The 21,420-nt window shown below is 41.8% G+C and overlaps 1 protein-coding gene across 1 annotated transcript; it reads right to left on the minus strand.

Moving 5' to 3' along the window:
* Window positions 1-975: 975 nt before the first annotated feature.
* On the minus strand, window positions 976-19,986 carry EXPH5 (exophilin 5). Its single transcript, XM_075849989.1, has 4 exons — window positions 19,814-19,986; window positions 8,314-8,371; window positions 6,747-6,873; window positions 976-5,647 (listed from the first exon to the last, which is right to left on the minus strand). The coding sequence occupies exons 1-4, from the start codon at window positions 19,984-19,986 to the stop codon at window positions 1,050-1,052; spliced, it is 4,956 nt and encodes a 1,651-aa protein (XP_075706104.1). The 3' UTR covers window positions 976-1,049.
* Window positions 19,987-21,420: the final 1,434 nt, after the last annotated feature.

Here is a 21,420-nt window from a genome sequence, read left to right on the forward strand (position 1 = left end):
GTAGATTTCTTGCCAGTAAGGCTTCGTTCACATCTGCGTCAGGGCTCCGTTCCGTCGGAACGGAGTCCTGACTGACACAAACTGAAACCATAGGTTTCCGTTTCCATCACCATTGATTTCAACAGTCTACTACGGTATTCATCCCATCAAAACGACGGAACCTTTGCACAATGGAGACAAACTTAAACCATTGGCACCGGATCCGTCACCATTGAAATTAATGGTGATGGAAACGGAAACCTACGGTTTCAGCTTGTGTCAGTCAGGGCTCCATTCCGACGGAAAGCTCAGACGGAACGTCGGAACGGAGCCATGACGCAGATGTGAACATAGCCTAAGATGCACATTACATCTACCCACAGTATTCATTATAGAACGCAACAACATTATTATCTGGGAGCCAAATCCCAATAGAGCCAATGTCTCCTGTTATACCGAAATATTTCCATTTCATAATAAGCATCCATTTAGAGGATCTGTCAGTTCTCCTGACATATCTGTTTTAGTAATACTTGTATTCCCCATGAAAAAAATAATTCTGGAGAATCTTTTCTTAAAACTCTGCATTGTATCGTCCCTCTGTTATGCCTTCTGGAATTGTATGAAGAAATTGACAGCTAGGTGTTCCTATTTCCCTTATCAATAGGGTGTGTCCCTACACATTGACACTGTCAGCACTGATTGGATAGTATCAGACTGTGTAGGGACACGCCCCATTGACTAAAGGAATGGTAACACCCAGTAGTCAATTTATTCATACATTTTCAGGAGGAATAACACAGGAACGGCACAAAGCAGAGTTCTAAGAAAAGATGTTATATAAGTTTTTTTTTTCATGGGGAATACAAGTATTTACTAAAACAGACATTTCAGATGAGCTGACAGGTCCCCTTTAACATTTTGCATTGTTTCATGTATTATTCCTGATCTCAGGAATCTTTATATTGCACTTAAATTACCAAATGATGGACAGCATTAAGACGGACAAACATAGTCATATTTAGTCAATAAAGATAGCAATACTGTCTTGGTCACTATTTTGGGAGAGCTCACAGTTCTGACTCCTTGTCATTTTCATCTAAGTAATATTCATCATCTGTGGTTGTGTCAGTATCTGAATATGAAGAAACAACAGGCACATCCTCATAGATATTAAGAGATGGTTCCTGTGATGGATCATTATCAGGAGACCGACCTACTGGAATTGTTTCTTTAGAAGAACAATATTCTTCAGTTCTCAGGAAACCTGGATTTTTGAGAAAACTTGGCCTCCAGAGCCTGCCCTCAGTGAGGGACCGCTTTACATTGTTTAAAATGGCCTCTTGTTGCTCCTTCCCAAAAATTCCATAATCAAGAGACTTGGAAGTACAAACAGGTTTGCGTTCATAGGTTTCTTCAGAAATTGGCCAATTATCATTTTCATCTAAAATTTCAGCGGAAAGTCTCCTGTTCCAGGAATCACCAGAAGAAGGGCTTTTAGTCCTCAAAGTTCCACCGTAGCTTTTCGAAGAAAAACTTCCTTCACTTTTTCTTTTCTGGTCTACAAACTTCTCTTGGCCTTCTGTGTTTAAGATCTTCATGCTCTTCGAACGATACAAATTGGAATATACATCACTCCGGCAATCCACAGGGCTTTCCTGGTTGAAATGTTTGTTTACACGAGATGGATAGTTGTCATTCGGAGAACAGCATACAGATGGTGAATCGCCATCAGATATCCTAACAGTATCACCATAGGAACCGGTACGTCGTGGCTTGACACCTTCTTGACCTGAATGGTCAAAGGAGAAGCTGAACTTCTTTGCATTTATCGGCTTCATTTTCTTTTGGACAAACTCTGAGCAGTATGAAGGCCGAGTCCGGTTTAAAACATCATTGTTTTTACTAAATATTGGATAATTATAATCCGTCTCTGGGCTGGTGTTATATTCCATGTGTGGTGAGATGTTTTCTGTGTTGTACGACTTGCGTTTACTTAAATCTTTCAAACTTTTTGATTTGTACATGGAAGGCAAGTCTTCTCTTGAAATGAATCCTTGATCAAGGGAGTTCTTCTTGTACAAACCACTATCATAAACGTTATTAATGTTATAGTCTTCTTTGTTGTCTTCCGGAAAATGCATGAAGTCATAACCAGAGGAATAGTTGAGGTTATCGTAGGGGAACGTGGGTGATGTGAAAACATCCTGGGATTCTGGAGGAGAAGGCGTTGCGTATTTGCTGCTTGAATATATATTAAACCTGTCCCGTGCCATGGCAATGTCTCTCTCCAGAACATTTCTCTCTAGATCTTGGAGATTGGATTTTCTATTTGGTAAAGTACAATAATAAGTAGTTGGAACAGATCTGGGGGAAGATCTTGAAGGGCTGTACTTATTTGTATTTTTTGGTTCTTCCATTGTATAGTCGTCTTCATTTTCCGAAATGTGTAAAGAACCAAACTTGTTCACCAAATCATCACTTTTAGATATTATTTCTTCTCCAGAATTTGGCCTGCTGCTATTTTTCATGAGATTCGTTTGTAAAGGAATAATTTGGCAATTTAAGAGATGTGTATTAGAAGGAGCTTCATCTACTGAGTGTACTTCTTTATTTTGTATAGTTTCACTAATGGAAGTCGGTGTCTTGTCCGAGTTTTGGTGATAGAGTTCATGTTCTTCTTTGTGGCACCTACTTATTCTATCTAGGAGTGCACTGGGTGCTCTGTTTTGCTCAAGAGTCTTATCAATATTTTTCAGGTTGTTTTTCGATAGGTCAGACACCCTCTTTGAGAATTTGCGAGGAAGGCTATAATAGATTGAGACAACCTTGCGATACTCAATTGTATCTACTTCTGGGTAAGAAGAATCTGTAAGACTCTCATAAATTTCAGTATTTTCAACAAATCTTTGACAGGTGTATGTTTTGTGAAATTCTCCTCCTTGGGATACTTCATTTTCAGATGGAAGATTCTTAACAATAATTGATGTCATGTTTTCACACTCTTGGTGGTTCTGCCCATCTTCAGAACTTGTAGAATGCTTCCAGTCCTGCTTGGGGATTACACTAATATGGACATTTCTTTTGAATGGTTCCGGTGCCACAAGTAAATGCTGTTTTAGTAGGTTTGTTGACTTAATCTCTGTGGTAGGCAGGTGCGTAGCTCTACTCAAGTTGATCCCTTCTGAATGCTCCCTCAAAGTTTGGCTTCGGGTGTCTCTGACTCTGGGTGGTTTTGTGGATTTTATAACGTTGTTTGCTTCTTGATCAAACTGATAAATCAAATTTTGATTTCGATTTCTTTCTAATTCACAACCCTGTTCGACTTGCATGTCTTCACCACTGTTTTGATTTGTCAATGAAACATCCTGTCGATAAAGTACTGGTAGGCTAGGCTTGGAAGGTGTTTCATATTTTGAGGCTTTCACTAGCTTTGTCTCGTGATGATCTTGTTTAGGGGGAATACACACACTTTCAATTTTTGACCCATCATCTAATACGAAAGAAGTTTGCGTTCTTTCTTTTGTATTATTATTAGAGTCAGATTCATGCTGTCCATTGTATTTACTTCTGTTAAATTGTACAGACTTAAACTTTGAATGTACATGAGAAAATGGAGTAGTCTCTGCTAAATGTAACAAGTTTTTAACTTTATTATTTTCGGTCATTATTTCTGTCTGATATGATACTTTCGAGTCAATCGTCTTTTTCGATGACCTATCCAATTCCGAACCATAGGAAAACGTAGACAGCTTTTGTAAAGACTGAGAAGTTCTTGAACTTGGCGTTTTTGGTTGTTGAATGGTATCTTGGACACACGATTGTCCATATCTTGCACAACTGTCCAAGTACATTTCTTTCTTTTCATCAGGAATCCTTGAAGAATTTGTTTCAAGAACAGCAGAGTTATGGTTATTCTCACCATGTTCACCATCTTGATAAATGAAATCTGGCAGAGATGATGTGTTCCTTTTCTTATACTTTAGAGTTTCAGACATAAAACCTTCTGTGTGGTTATTTGACTGCTTTTCTGTCAATCTGTCTTCCTGATAAGGTACCACTGGATAGTTTTTGAATGTTCCATCTATGGCTGAGCCATATGAAGATGTATATGGCGTTTGTAGATATTGGAAAGTTCTTGAACCCAAATTTTTGGGTTGATGAATGGTTTTTTGAACAAAAGGTTGCTCATATGTTAACACTTCATTTGTTTCATTAGAAACTTTTGAAGAAGAATATGTTTCAGGAACATTGGTGGCATGTTCTCCAACATTTTCTAAACTGTTTTTGAATGATGTAACATCAGCATCGTTAGGCAAAATTTCACTGTCCTGGTCAATTAAATCTGGGAGAGAGGATGCATTTCTTTTCTGAAACTTCAGTGTATCGGACCTGAAACCTGCGTTATTGTCATTTGATCCCCTCCTCCTATTCATCCATGCAAATTTTCCACCATCATCCGTTGTGTTACTAAAGAAACCAGATGTTTTGTAAGCCAGTGTGTTTTCCTGATCGCAGATTTTTGAAGATTTAAAATCCATAAATGAACTGAAGTTTTTCATGGCATCTAATGATCGATTATGATCAGTGAGTGTTAATCCAGGTCTTTCTGTTTTTGGTGGAAAACTGTCGTGTTGAGTACTTGGACCAATATAAACAGACGTGGACGAATTAATATTTCTAGATTGAAGGAAGACATTTGGAACATCAACATCCATGTTCTCAGGTTCTGATGTTTGACTAGAGGATACTTCAGGTGGATCAGGATCATGAAAAGTCTTTATTTCAGATGGTAATGTACGATCTACTGGAATGTTTACTTTCACAGATATTTCCCTTTCCAATTCCATAGCTTCTGTTTCCTTGTCACTGCTAATACTCAAATTGTCATTAGGACTGTTACTCATTTCATTGTTCTTGAATGAATTTTCCTTATATCCCTGCTCCCAGTACCTTTCAGACTGTGTGGGATATTTGACTACGGGACTTTGGCCAGGAGAGTCGGTTTTGTAATATCCGGTGGATCTGTTCTCTGCAATATTCATAGATGATGTGCTTGTTATGTCGTTGATATTGCTGAATTCATGGAAGTCATTTGAAGAGGACACTGGTACGGTTGGTGCGTTTTTGTACTTGTAAAGATCAAATACTCGGCTGTGTTGACTGGATTTACCAATATTTGTAAGATCCCAAGCTGATTGTGTTCTTAAAGGTCTACCACTGTCCTCATTATTCCATTTGATAGCTGTGACAGGTGTCCTCTTTGACTTGTGCTGTTTTGTCCTTTCCAGGTCTATGCCTGGAGAGGACAGCTGCAAGCTACTTGATGAAAATGAGCCAGAACAAGATGATAAACTTGGAGATGTGTTGCTCACAGATGAAAAGAGTGAAGTCTCAGGTTTGGAAACTGGACGTTGTCGGTTTGAGTACATTTGATTAAATTTTTTAGGCTGGTATGTGGCATGCGTTGTATGTGTCTCCCCAATTGGCACAGTTCTTCCATCGTGAGAAGGTAAACTGCTGTACACTTTTTTAGGCTCTGATGGATTATGGAGTGATCCTTCTTTGCTATATTGCCTTCCATGCTTGTGGCTTGCAAGTCTACTAGTCCTGAGGGTTTGGTTGTGACTCTGTTCTTGGTCAAGTTTTTGATCCAGATCTCCTAAAACTAAAATATAAAATAATTACACTCAGATCACATTGCATTGCTTAGGCTTTTACAAATATTCTGAAAAAAAATAAAAACAACATTACCACTGTGAATATGCCATAAATGATTAAAGAGAACCTTTCACCTGCCCATACGTGTGCAGCTGAGTGCCGCATGTAATGGGCAGGACTGCACAAACCTCTGGGGCACTTTTAAAAAAATTCTACCCTCCTCTGTTATTTAGATATCGGTGCCGTTATATTTGGCACCCGATATTTAAATAACCCCCTGAACTGTCAATGGGTCGTGTAATGGCAAGGGGGCGTGTTACTATGGCTGTGACACTGTCCAATCCGCTATGGACAGTGTTACAGCAAGAGCGAGGAGAAAGAGCGTGTGCGCGGTCTCACTCTTCAGCTCTCGGCAGACAAGGACAAGACTGTGATCTCTTGCGAGAGATCAGTCTTGTACTTCTCTGCCGAACCGGCAAGGGGGCGTGTCACTGCTACAGAGTGTAAGAGCTGGAGAGAGGAGAGCGCGCATGCACACACACTCCTCTCTTTTCGCTCTTGCTGTAACACTGTCCATAGCTGATTGGACAGTGTCACAGCCATAGTAACACGCCCCCTTGTCATGATATGCCCATTGACAGTTCAGGGGGTTATTTAAATATCGGGCGCCAAATATAATGGCACCGATTATCTAAATAACCGAGGAGGGTAGGAAAAAAATTTAAAGTGCCCCATGGCTATTGCAGCCCTGCCTTTTATATTCTGCACTCAGCTGCATATGTATGGGCAGGTGAAAGGTTCTCTTTAAGATATACCCCTGTACATCTACATAAAAAGTTGAGTCACTTTGTAAATACATTGCATTATTTATCTTGCGCTGTTCCTGCATTGCAGCCTGTATTTTACTCGCGAGCTGCATTCATAATATTCTGCAGTCTATAGTGCACAGGCAATGCTGTACAGTAATTTGGAAAAACAAAAAGTGAGGACAAGGAGGATAAGATAAGGAAATATTTAAATACTTGGATGGAGTGGGGCATACATTTTTACAATGAGCAGAAATATGGCTTCCGAGTGTTAACGTCAATCTTTACAGAAATGCTAACCTTGGATGACTTCCTTCTCGAGCTGTGTGGTGGCCTTTGTGGAGTCATTCTCTCTTGCATGGTTATGTTGTGCTTCAAAAAAACTGGCAATCTGTTTCACACTCCGTGCCGAGTGGTAAATCTCAAACTGTATAAAGAAAAGCAAGAAAATATTTTAACAAAAATAACCGACCACTAAAATCAGGTTATTTCTCTCCGTCTTAAAAATTTGTAATAACATTTTTGTTGTTACTTGGACATGTTGTCATTTTTCTATTTCATTGTGTTGTGATGCACTTTTTGCAAAATTGTCATTTGGATGTGCAGCCGTGTTTGTCATTCTTGCCATAGTATCTCAGCAATTAATGGAACATTGTGAATGGACAAAAATAAATACATGAATAAGAAAAGACCAAATACAGCCCATACAGGTAATTGCTGAGTAGCTACGGCAACAATATCTGCCTCAGTGGGGTAAAAAATGACAATATCCATTATTGTGCTCAACGGGAGCTGTATAACGCTCTATGCGGTGAGCGCCCCCTAGTGGCGGCTGCAGGCAAACAGAATATTATCATTTAACTGGAAGTGTGAAGGGAAGCAGGGGATCTGGCTCTGGCTCTGTATCAGATAAAAAGGAGATCCAACCCCTATTGAGAATTCTGCCCTAAATTCTACCCTAAACCACCTCTATTAAATCCCTACACCATCTCAAACCACCTCATCTCAAAAAAGGTTATTGTCATTTCTTGGACAGTTAATATAATGGGGAGAGGGGGCATTATACTGCCTCCCCTATGGGTACCAATATGCTTGGAAACCCCCTTTACATAACCAGTGTTTTCTTCTGTCTCTATGTAAAAAAAAAAAATTGGAAAAATAAATTCACGTTTTTGGCCAACAGTAAAATCTGATTTACTTACTAGTTTTTTTTTGAAGTTTGGGATGAAAAAGGAAAACAGCGGACAATTTATTAAGACTGGCGATTCATACGCCAGTCCTAATCTAAAGAATGTTAGAGTAAAATGCACCTAATTTATTAAAACGGCGTATCTCTGGCCATCTGTGTGCCAGAAAGTAAAATCTTCAAGATGAAGTAGATTTCCGCTATAATTTGCGTCAGTTTCTGGCGTAAATTTATCGGGCCACGGAGGGCCATTCTGCCTTACACTAAGCCCCGCCCACTTTGAGTAAAATGCCGTAAATGCTTTATTTGAAAAATGGCGTAGAAAGAATAATAAATTCCCACAAAATCCAAAGCAGAAAGGCTTTTTAAAAAAAATATAAGGACAGGGCACTATGTTGACGTGGGTAATAACTTTGATTCATAAATCACGTCTGCTGAAACATTGTGATACTGTAATATGATAATTTTAGGTCTGTGTTTCCGTGTTTCATTTTATTTTTGCCTAATATAGGAGTGGAACCTGCACATATCCCTTCCCATTTTTGGCAACAAAAAAAACATGGGAGAAAACATGGACCTCAAATACAGCCGAGTAAAGAAGCCCTTTGGCTGGAGCTGGACACCCCCATATGATAATTTGCCTTTTTACATACTAAATATTTTTGCAAAAAATGTACTTACCTTTTTCTTCACCTCTGTGTTTGGGGGTATCTGGCCACTGATAGAAAATATGCCATGTCTGAGGAGAAGAATGAAGCATTATTATTAAAGTGGAAAAATTGCACAATTTTAATAAATAAATTAAAAAAACACGAAAACATACGGAACATTATGGAAAAAAAAAGGACATGGTCTATAATAATATGTTACAACACAAGGAACCCATCAATCTGCCCTAAAGTACGTGTGCACATTTTAACACTGTCTATATGTCTATGTAGTGAATTTGTAGCTCGGCACCAGAAAAATGCAGCTCCAAATGGTATAAACATATATCATGAAATAACTCCGATTTTTTGGCATATATATATATATATATACACACACACACACACACACACACACACACACACACACACACACACACACACACACACACACGTGTGTGTGTATATGTATATATATATATACATACATATATACACACACACACACGTGTGTGTGTGTGTGTGTGTGTGTGTGTATGTGTGTATATATATATATATATATATATATATATATATATATATATATATATGAAACAACCTTCAATGGTAGACCCACCTCAACTGTGTCTGTCATCTTCTGTAATCTGGACATTGCACTTTCAAGTTTTACCCCGCTCTCCAAAGAGCCCCTCAGGGACCAGAAGAAGTGATTTTTATAGTAATGCAGTCATCCATTAACTGCAAATGGCTAAATAAACGAAAAAGTTCCAGCATAGTATCCAGTATCTGGCAGTGTCACCTTGGCATTGTGTGTTGTCAGCAGGCAGAAGATTTCAATATAAGGACAGTACGTCTTCTGTAAATCTATAAACTATTCCAAATAGAGAGGAAATGAAGCCAAATCACAGACATAAAATCAAAGTTCTTCATGATGGGCGTCCTACCCTACCCTGCCTTCCAGCACTCCTGAACTTTTTTGTTTGAGAAGCAATAATTGAGTAGCTCTTGAGGGTAAGGCAGTGAGGCGTCTAAGCTGTCAGTCATGTCAGCGATCAGGTTCTTACTTGCTCTAATATTAATTGATCGCCATGTGTGGAAATGTCAGGAACAAGATCCTAGCCCAGTGGTTTATTGTCACCAAGCAACGCAGGCACCCGAAACAAAAAACAGTCATTAGATGCAGGGCGAGGCCTGAGTGCATACTTGTTAATGCTGACCATGCCTACATTTAACCATATCATGTCCGCACAGTAATGTTTGCTATCATATGTTTTTAAGGAATTGAAATTTAAAGGGCTCCTCTGCCTATCCTTAGAAAAGGTTATCAATTTTTGATTGATGTGGTCTAACCTTGATCAATGTAATGAAGGGGCTGCGGCGCTCATGTGAATCCTGCATCCCCCTTATTTTCTACATAGGCACAGCCTCTCGTCCATGTGGGCAGCTGTGTCTGGTACTGCAGCTCGAGTCATTGGGACGAGCTGCAGTGCCAGGCACAGCCGCCTATACAGGAGAGTCGCTGCAGGAGGTGCTGATCGATGACGATCTCAGAGGTCAGACCCCACCTTTGAAACACTGGTAGCCTGTTTTTCGGGTCCATAGAAATCAATGGGAGAATAAATTCACCTATTATTCTCATAGATTCGCCAATGCGTCCTAATGGGCGGTGAAACTTATATTGGGCAAAAACATGCGCTAATCTCTACCAATAAGGAAGAACGTCCCGTTTTGTTAAAAAAATACGCTGGTTAAATTAATACACTGTGGTATTCCTGGTGCAGGGCATGAGGGGGTGGTGCATGAAACAAGAATTTAAAGAGCATTAAAGAGAGAATCCTCGTGTCATGCACCCCCCCCCCACCCCCAGACCCTGCACTAGTTGATATATTATCCTTTAGCGCTTACCTCCTCGTGTTCGGCAGTCTGGGCGATGTGTCCTTGGCTTTCACTGCGCCTGCGCGTTCGGTATGATGCGGCCGATGATGACCCCTGGCTGTCAGCTGACGGCGGGGGGTCACATGGGCAGGTGTCACGAATCGAGAGGGTGCCGTGATTGGTCAATTCATGTGTTGCCGCCAGATACGATGGGTGGAGTTTAGCGTTTATAGTAACCTAGCGCCTTTAATGAAGTATGCCGTTGACATCGATACGTGCATCTTCCCGTGACGCACAGCGGAATATCCGCTGTTGAATATTAATATCGCTGGTGATGAGGCCAGAGTTACCAAGATACGGACCCCTGAGGATGAGTATCTGAAACGCGTAGGGTCGTTTTATGTTTATGGAATGTGTGCATTGGGGACAATTATATTGTGTTACACCCAGCGTTAGGAGTTCCGAGTCTGTCGGACACCTATGCTTCGATTAGGGATTGTACTACTGTTGTGCCCTGGGTCTATGCTGATTCCTACCAATATCGTTTAAACACAGAGATATAGGTATCATAATAACTCAGTGTTTTTGTTTAATACATTTTTTAACTTTCACGGTGGGGCTTATGTCACAGTGGTGTACTACCCCTGTTTTTAAACTAGTTACTATTAAAGATATCTTTTTACTCAGTTGTCATTTCAGTGAAACCTTTAATTAAATTTCCTTATGTTGTGGGAGCACAATTAGATTTCTATCTAACTATACAGTGAAATTACCCCCCCCCCCCACCCCCAGACCCTGCACTAGTTGAATAATCACTACGCTTGGTTATATGGGGCAATTAAAAATGCTCAGATCTGGATGATAATGGCTTTGTGTAAATGCACTCTTACTTGGTTGTGTAACTAGTGTTACATTTTCTGGAAATACGCTTAATTTCTATTACATATTTCTATTTATGGTTTACACTTTTTTTTTTGTACCTGCAATTGCCCGATTTGAATATTATAAAATATAAATGCTATTATAATGCATTAAACTTTACTAGGGCTGACACATTACACAGTACTATAGATATAACAATCCCTACCCAGTAGAGCAGACAATCTAATGTCCATACCACAGACACCGGAATGGATCTACCCTGACAATCCTCTTCAAGAAAATAGCATCAAAGGCTACTTAAAGGGGTTATCCGGGCACAGGGTGGGTTTTCCTACTGATGACCTATCCACAGGATAGGTCATCAGTATATGATCGGTGGGGGTCCGACACCCATACCTTTCACCGATTAGCTGCTTCGGCTGCCTCCAGGCACCAGATGTCCATGCCGGAAGCAAATGGCTCCGGTCACAGTATTGCGGCCATGCTGCAGTACTGCAGGTCTACTCCTATTCAAGTGAATAGAAGCAGAGCTGCAGTAACCCAGCACGGCCGCTATACTGTGACCGGAGCCCTCTGCTTCCAGCACCGAACACTGCTTGACATTCGGTGCTCGAGGCAGCCGGAGCAACTAATCAATGTGGGGTCCAGCTGTCGGACCCCCACTGATCATATACTGTTCAACCTATTCTGTGGATAAGTCATCAGTGTGAAAAACTATCCCGTGCCGACAACCACTTAAAAGCTTATGCCCAACATTGAACCCCATATTGCAATTCAACCCCATAGGTGTAAAGGCTTTTTGTGTAACTTTGTAAGTACATTGCTTCGTAAACCAGTATTAGGCTGTATACATGAAGCTTTCAATAGATTTTTGCCGCAGTTTTAGAAAATAAACATTTCTAGGTAAACTATTTATTTACAGTATAGCATGTAAACACCACAATCATCGTACCATATATTAAAACAGTAATAGATTTTCCCCTATAAAGTGAATGGGAAAACTGTGCAAATAATGCCTCCTAAACAGGAAAAAAATAAAACAGACTCTTAAACCCCCAGCTTTCAACAGTATTGTGCGACTGAGATTTCATAAAATCCCCTTCACTATAGTGTAACATCTAGCACATCATTAATATGCACCACTAGTGCTGCAGAATAGTAACGTGGAGCTCCAGTGTAGTCACCCAGTGGTTGCGGTACCTGTTGCTAGGTAACAGGTAAAATTAGTTGAGGTGCCTAACAAGCATAATCAATATTAGGGAATCTGAAAGTCTATCTAAGGACTTATTACAATAGTAATTCTAGTTCCAACAGTAACATGCCTTTAAAGCTGGTCATAAATGAACATTTTTCATAGAAGGAAACCAATAATGGGCCCTCATAACAACAATTGTTGTTAATAAAAAACTCTAATGGTTTCCCTTAAAGGAATCGGTCACCCGTTATGAGGCCTCAAAAAGAAAACAATTTTTAATTTCCACGACCGCGATCGGAAGTACCAGTAAGGCGAGCACTTGATGTGCTCCTGCACTGCACACTGCCAGCCTTGCTCCTTCCCTGAGTGACTGCTCTAGTGGCCTCCTGATTGGAAATGTAATTCTTACACCATGCAGTGTGTCCAGTAGTCTATCACATAATCATAAAATAGATAGAACTTCTGCTTGGCTGTTAGGGGTGTGTCTGTCAGCAATGCTGTCAGATTCCAAGCAGCAACCAACATTTTTATGTGAATGTTGTTTAAGGGGAATGTGTCAGCATTTTTAGGCTTCAAAACTGCTGACAGCACAATATAGGGGAGTGCATTGTAATTGTACCTTTTGTCTAAGACCCCATGTACACGGCCGTGACCGTAACCACTGCCCGTGATTGCAGGCACAGCCGGCCGCTGATTGCAGCTGACAGCCACCCGCATTTTCGGAACGTGCTCCCATACAAAGTATAAGAGCACAGACCGTAAAAAGCAAAAGATAGGACATGTATTCTCTTATGCGGAGGCTTTCTACAACCTGGACACCTTCCCGCAAAAATACGGGAAGGTGTCCATGGTCAATAGAAGTGAATTGTTCCCAAGTCATGCAAGCAATGTTCAATTCCCCCGGCGCCGCAGTGCCACTGATTTGGGAACTGGATGTGCAAGTGCTCCTTTGCTCTGTTCGCTGCACGTTGTCAGCCCCGCCCCTTTGCGTCAAATCTAGTGGTCTCCAGATTGGCCACTAGAGTCGTCGCTCAGAGCAGAGCTCAGCACCAGGGGAATTAAACAATGTTTTCTTGGTCATGCAACTTGCATGACCGAGATAAAAGGTTATGTTTTACTGCCCTCCCTCTTTTCCATATCGCCCCGTAAACGACAGTAATCCGCAAATAGCTTGAAAGACACTGATTACGGATCTGAAATTTTTATCTTTCGACTCACTTGCATTCCTCTGCTGTAAGTTCGCAAACGGGTAGTGCATTGCATGCCGATGCATAGAGAGGACTACTAAGCTCGGCAATGTAATTGAGAGGACTACTAGACTTGTCATCCACATGCAGCGCACTACCCGCTTGCGAGCTTACAGCAGGGGACAGCAAATGAGTAGAAAGATAAAAATTGCAGATTTGGAATAAGTGTCTTTTGAACTGTAGTTTAGGGGGGTTTCGGAGGTGACAGATTTGTATAAGCCAGTACAAAACAGTGCATAATATTTGTAGCTAAGTGTTTGGCATGTCACTAAACATTGTATGTAATTTATATCTAGACATAAAATAAAAATGAAAAGTAAACATACACTTCTTAAGAAGTCATGTGTTTTTATATGAACAATATAAACTGTGACACTAGAAACCACAGCTGTACTATAAGGCTGAGTTCACACGGGGCGGATACGCTTCGTAAAAGCACGCAGCGTATCCGCACCGTGCACCGCAGGGAACTGTGGTGCAGTTTTTCGCCCCGAATGTCCGCTATGAAAAATGGCAGCACTTAACCGGCCTGCTACGTTTCATCCCTGCAGCCTGTGATTGTCTACAGCGGCAGTGACATGGGCTGAAGCATCATGCCAGCAAGCCGGCCCTCTGACTTCATCCAGGCCGGCCTCTTGGGATGACTTTATGTCATCCCGGGAGGCCGTCCTGGAGGAAGAAACACAGACTCCTGGCTAAATATAAGATTTTATTTTTTCTGAGTTGGGTTTTTTACGGCAGAATCGCTGCAAACCCGCCATAACAAACACAACAACTGCTATTTGTTGCGGGTTTTACTTCCCACTGAATTCAATGGTGAAAACCTGCAACAAAAAAACAGCGTTTGCGCAAATATAATTGACATGCTGCGGAATAAAATTCTGCACCGCAGGGCAATTTCTGAGAGTTTTTTCCGCTCCGTATTTACGCAGCGTGTGGATAAGATTTGCTTTATCTCATCCACTTTGCTGCTACTGTATTTGCTGAGGATTTTCCACAACTAATTCCGTTGCAGAAAATCTGCAGTATAAACTGAACTGACCCTAAAAGTGTAAAAACAACTAATTTCATGAACATTTTATGTAGTGTAAAATGAAAATACTTGGTTTTAGCCAGTGCAAGTCAAACAATTAAAAATAGCTTCTAACATACAATTACACCGCATCTGACGATCTGTCGCAAAGCAAAGACAAAGCAGGTACAATGTTTGTTTCTGAACTACCAATAAAACAGATTATTCACAATATATCCCTTATAGTATTTGCTTTTCTATATTCCTAACGATTAAAGAGCAAACAATGACCTAAAATTATTAAATAATATAACAGGATAGCTAATTTTTTCATCCATGATAATTCACTTACTCTCTGTGAGTGACTACTTCATTAAAGGGGTATTACCAAAATCAAAAATTATCACCTATCCACAAGATAGGTGATCATTTTCTGATCTCTGGGGTCTCCAACGCTGGGATTCTCCTGATCCTCCTCACGGCAACCCCCGCAGTAAGAGGGAGCTTGAATGGAGCTGCGGTCGAGAATGTGCTCGCCGCTCTATTCAATGTTGTTGAGAATGACTGAAACAGCCGATCATTGTACTTGGCTGTTTCCGTCATTCCGAAAGACTTTGAATTAAGCGGCAGCAACCATGCTCAACCGCCGCTCCATTCAATGTCTTCCTCATTGAGATCTAGCAGTGAAGAGAAACAGGGGGTTCGGGACCCCCGTTCTCACAATCTATGGGGGCCCCAGCAATCAGAAAATTATCACCTGTGGAAAGGTGATCATTTTTTATTCTGGTACAACCCTTTAACTGATTTATCAGATTATAAATTCCACTCTCCGTCTGCTACGCTCCAAACCTGAACCAACTTAACTTTTTGACGTATAAATAATCCAAGCAATAAAAAAAAACGTATAGAATTTGTTTCGATTCTTTTGACAAACATTACTGTATGGGAGGAGAGCATAGGGGAACGCTTTTCTCATATAAGTGAGTATAGATTTATACGCAACCTGATATATTGAAATCGACATTAATTCGTTTTTAGCACCCTCTTCGTACCTGCTGTCCTTCTTTTTTTATTTTTTTTTATTTGTTACTTGGATAACCATTAAAGTTCTCCACTTCAATTTATGCCTGGCACTGACAGTGTAACTGCTGCCAAGCTGCTTTTTACCATCTCTGCTGCCAGCATAGTACCAGTCCTGAATTAAAGTGACCGGTTAGCCCACGACCGGAAAGCCATAGTATGCCCCAGATGTAATACTAACTAGCCATGTGCTGGGCATTTGTGACCCTTCGTAATTCACCTTCTTCCTTTCGATGCAGCATGGGGCAGTCACCGGTGACTAGTGTCACCAGCCTTTGCCTGCTCGCTCCATTCACTAGACTGTACTGACGTTTAATACAGGCATTAGCACAACCTACAGAGCTGACATTAGGATAAAGAATATCAGGTCTGAACATAACTATTAAAATATAAGAGTAACTTCAAGTCGCATTATATCTGACAGTCTGGTTACTAAGGATATATGGTCTTACAGGTTGTCAGGCAGTGAATCCCTAGCAACCAGTCTATCTCAGGTTACCAAGATCTTCAGCTCACGACAGAATTGCAACTTAAGGCTATGTTCACACTGAGTATTTTGACGAGTTTTTTGACGTGGAAACCGCGCCAAAAAGCTAGTCAAAAATGGCCCGACTATGCTTCCCGTCGATTTCAATGGGAGGCGGGGGCGGCTTTCTCCCGCGAGCGGTAAAACCGGCTCGCGGGAGAAAGAAGCGACATGCCCTATCCGATGGCCACGGGCGAAAAACGCAGCGAAAATCGGCGTGCAGGGAGAGGAAAATCTGCCTCAAACTTCCAAACTGAAATTTTGAACAGAAATTCTGCCTGCAAAATACTCCGTGTGAACATAGCCTAACTGAGGGCAAAGACGCCTGGCAGGACTTAAACTATATCATACATTATCTCTTCCTGCAGCATCAACCATAAATGTGGAGGTGGCAATGCACCAATAAAATTATGATAAAATATTATCTAAGTAGGTACCATATGCAGGGATAACATCCTAACACATTAAAGGAGTTGTCCCCCAATGATAAGCTGATAAGAGGTTGTGCCGCTGCTGATACCCATCAGCTATAACCTGTGGGGTAACCTGGCAACAAGTGTCCAATTTTCCTACAGTGCCACCATTGGGGAAAAGAAGCATTACACAGCTCTTACTGTAATCAATGGACTGGCGGTGTATAGCATGGTCATGCTGGGTCCTCCTAAGTGATAGACGCTATTTGTAGCTGCTGTCCTCTCTGGCTAAGGTGAAAGTACTGAATAGAAACCCCTCCCTAACAGGGTATTTAAAAATGGGTTCTCTAAAGCAGGCAATCTTTTGAATTACAAATATGCCCATGATCTCATATCAAATCACAATTAAAGAATCGCTACCAACTTTCCTTAAGGAAAAATCATCCTGCCATTATATGCTATTGACAGTAACAGGTTCTTAATGATATTAAGTAGTCATATAAATGGATGCACTCATTGTCTGCTCATGCTATAACTCAGAGCGGGAATGCAAACAGTTATAAAAATGTTGTCCACAACACCATCCTAAGCGCATGAGTCGTAGTCATAGATCACTTTATGTAATCACGTGTAATAATAACAACATCCTAATCACGAGATTCTCTGACCTATATACTGTATAGTCAGAACTGTTCAGAAGTCATTATACCAATGCAATGTCAATAGTAAAATCTAGTTGATGTTAAAGAAGTGGGTAGAGTTTGAGGGTGGTGTATGCTGCTTCTACCACCCTGCGAATGGATGGCTGGGCGGTCAAGAAAAAAACTAGACCCCTTTCTGTCAGTGATGTTGATTGGAGGAGAACCATTAACTAACAGACACGGGTCTCCTTTTGCTGCATCACCCAGGCGTTCAATATAGCAGGACCGTAAAAGTGACACGTTCCACCCCCAAAGTTTGGTTTAACGGGCTGTAACTAAAATTCTGTCACTCCATTTGGCTAATAGATGAGGGTCCTGAAATGAGGAACCCCCTCTATAACTCAGAATTCCCTAATAGGTTATTTTTGAAAAGGGTTTTCTAAACCAGACAACTTCTTTCATTTATCAGTACATGCTGCTGTTTGTGGCAAAGTAGTTGGACGAGGTAAGTTAGGGATTGCATTATATGTACTCTAATATGTGCGCAAATAATGTCCTGGAAAATGTAGCCACGTGGACTGCTGTACAGTTACATTTTCCAATTTTGCCTCTTAGCTGGCATGTTATCTCATCCATATCTCTGTTGTACATCAATAATGGGGCACCTGCTGGAAATAATTACACTAAAGACTGCCATGGGGCCATGTTTCACTAACACTGAACTAGTGAGACAATTTTCTGTCCTCGGGCTAGTAGGCACCGCTATGGGGTCCACTCCTTCCCTTAGTTAACATCAAATAGATAATACAGCATGTTTTTTGTATGTGCAAACAACAAGCCAAGAAGAATGGGCTCAACACTGTACCATGTATATCACCATAAGGAGTGCACATGTTAAACCCCCAATCATCTAACACAAATAACCACACAAGAACAATATTATGGCAAATAAATTTGTGGCACTAGCCACTCTTTATTTAAAACACATTATACAGTTCAGTTGGGTGAAGCCGACCAATTGCGGCACCTTACGTGATGGGTCGGGGCCCGCCTGCCATGGCCCTCCTAAGGACTAGGAGCCAGCAGTGCACGTGGAGCTCCACTGGCTCCCCCGAGCAACCGCTGGCTACTATGACCAACCTTTGTAGTAGCTCAAGTCCGTCCGAACCGGGTACCAGCTGTCTAGCTTATGTCCCCCCCCACAGACAAGAAACCCTGCTGTGTAGCTCGTGGTTATCTCGCCGTGGCCCATAAATACCGACTCCATGTGTGTGAAGTGCCGCAATCCCTCCTTACAACACAGAACATTACAACAAAACTTATAATAAGAGCTGGGTGTGTGGGTCTTGTTTTTCCCTGTAAATAGAAACAAAATTTGCCTGCTGTTCCTCACATTACCTGCCTTAAATCTTCCTACACTAATCCCCTTACCCAAATAAATGTACTCCCTAATTTCCTCACCCAATTACCTTACACCAACCTTCAGGTCCAAAACCATCCCCTATTGTTCCTCCCCCTTAGACTACCTGACACCACAAGCCATGTGGCCAGCTCCATTTTGGACAAAGCAAAAAAAACAACTTAAACCTGCATTATCCCTATTCGTACCGAACTATCTAAGATTCCCCACTACAGCCCCTTTCTTCCTGGGGGCCACATGTCCCTCCTTAGGCGGGATTCACACGACCGGGTCGCGTCCGAGCCCGAGTGCCGGCCGGTAAAATCGGCCATTCTGCCCGGCCGGTTTGCATAAAGTTATGCATCCGTGCCGGGCCGGGCAGATCCGGACAGTGACATCAGCGGCAACTCCTGAAGGGGAATCCCCATATGTTCGGGGATTCCGCTTCAGGAGTTTCCCCTGATGTCACTGCCCAGATATGGACAGAGACATCAAGCGCTCTGTCCAGGAGCGGAATCCCCGAACACACGGGGATTCCGCTCCTTCAAGGAGCTAAAGTGCGGCTAGCACATAGCAGAGCGGGGAGATACCTCCCCGCTCTGCTATAGTGGCGTCGCTACAGTAGTAGCAGCAGCAGCAGCAGCAGCTGCTAGCGGCGCCATCAAAGGTGTCGCCGGGCCAGGGCGCTTTTAAAACAAGCAGGAGAAGGGAGCCAGCGCAGCGCTCCCTTCCACCTGCTGTACACCCCGGCCCTGCCACACCGTGTACAGCGATGCCATTCGTCAGAATGGCATCAACTCCTCCTCCTCACATGCACTCTGCGCTGTGAGGAGGAGGAGATAGAGCGCAAGAGCCGGAAAACCCGGCCGTCACTCGGGACACATCCCGGTGATGGCCGGGTATTACCCGGCCCCATAGACTTCTATGGGAGCCGGGCGAAAATAGAGCATGTCCTATTTTTTGACGGGCGGTTTTCCCGGCCGTCAAAAAATCGGTCGTGTGAATAGCCCCATTAGGGGTCTATTATTCCTAATGCAGCCGGGTGCCGGCCGATTTATGAACGGCCGGCACCCGGCCGGGAAACCCTGCCGTGTGAATGAGGCCTTATGGTTCCTTACGGGCATTTTGCCCGTTCGTCACTCTTTATCATTGTATGGGCAGGGTTATAAGAAAACATTATATCACATATGACAGATCACACAACTAGCTATAAACTTACAAGTTGGGTAAAAGATTAATATATAAAAATAAAACAAACCATTACCTTTCCTGCTGAGTTGGCAGTTTTAGATTTTGCTTTGCAGATTTCCTGAAGGAGAACAAAGAAGATAAAGGAGAGCGAAGCCCGAGGAAAGATGGTCCAGCGTTCTTTTGGGACTGAAAGTTTCTAGATGTTGTCATTCTAGAGGATTCAGTCTCTGGAAGCAAAGAAGACATGTTTACCATTTTACCATGCAGGAAGACGCATATTCAATTGGCGGACCTCGTCAGGACTATCGACTCTCTGGTAGTGATATGGTTAAAATGATAAAAATCCTTGCTTCCCAAGTGTTAAACTTTTTTTTTCAAAAAGGTGCATAATCCACTGTGATCAAAAGGTGCTGGTACACCTTGTCTCCTGTATAGACTGGCGAGGTGTAGCGCACAACAGTACTTCTCATATCAAAATCAGAATTCACAGGTTCAAAGTGCAAAGTATGTGTCTATTGTTAGCACGCTGCTCCGTGACGGCAGCACACACACTGCAGCTTAGATACACCGCAGTAACAAGAACACATAATAAATGTGCTGTGTCTGGGGAACGGGGTGTGAATGTAAAGATTCTTCACTAATATCGTCACTAAGCAGAAAGCACTGGACTATCCCACGTAGCTAATGGTTATCAGTAGACATCTGGTACTTGGCTATAATAAAGTATTTTTGGTTCGCGTAACACATGACGGTATAACTTACTGTAATATGCCCAACATGCAAGAAATTCACTTTATAGCACAGGCATGCGAGGAAATATGATTTATAACTAAGGTCATGTTAAATAACTCCTTATAATATCTGTAGCATATACATGCATGAAAAACATAAATTCTAGTAGGGAGATGGGATAAGCGGCTCCCAGACACCTGTCAATGCTTATCACCAGGAAATAAATACCCGGCAGATTATCCGATTCATCTCTCGCCCGATATGGACCATCAGAAAGGCACAGACATTGGATTGGCTACTGTTCCGGCCATCAAAAATTTCACGTTGAACTTTTTGATTTGGTCTATTGAAGTATATGAGGTTTTCATTGATTGGCTACTAAAATCTAAAACTCGCTCCGGGAGTAATAATAATAATCTTTATTTATATAGCGCCAACATATTACGCAGCACTTTACAATTTAGAGGGAACATGAAACAAACAAAATCAGACATAACCTAGTGACAGTTAATTTACAATTCAAACCAGAGGAGTGAGGACCCTGCTCGCAAGAGCTTACAATCTATGAGGAAATAAGGGAGACACAAAGTGTAACACTGTTTGTTCTGTACAATAGTCCAGCCATTTTTATACACATGGGGTGGTAACATAAAGCTGCATGAGCCGGTCACCAGCCAGTATCCGTGTATGACGGACATGGAGTGAAGGAGTGTGAGGGAATCTAATTCTGATGACTAATCTAAAAGGGGGGCCATGGAAAGTAGTCAGATTAGGGAATGTTTAAAACCTGTGGATATTGGGAATTAATCTGATTGTCTGGGGTAGTGCATTCCAGAGGTCTGGTGCAGCACGAGAAAAATCTTGGAGACGGGAGTGGGAGGTTCTGATTATGGAGGATTTTTATCTAAAATCGTTGGCAGAACGTAGAGCCCGAGTAGGGTGGTGGAC

Source organism: Rhinoderma darwinii, chromosome 2, assembly GCF_050947455.1.
Source record: "Rhinoderma darwinii isolate aRhiDar2 chromosome 2, aRhiDar2.hap1, whole genome shotgun sequence".
In the NCBI taxonomy this organism is placed as follows: domain Eukaryota; kingdom Metazoa; phylum Chordata; class Amphibia; order Anura; family Rhinodermatidae; genus Rhinoderma; species Rhinoderma darwinii.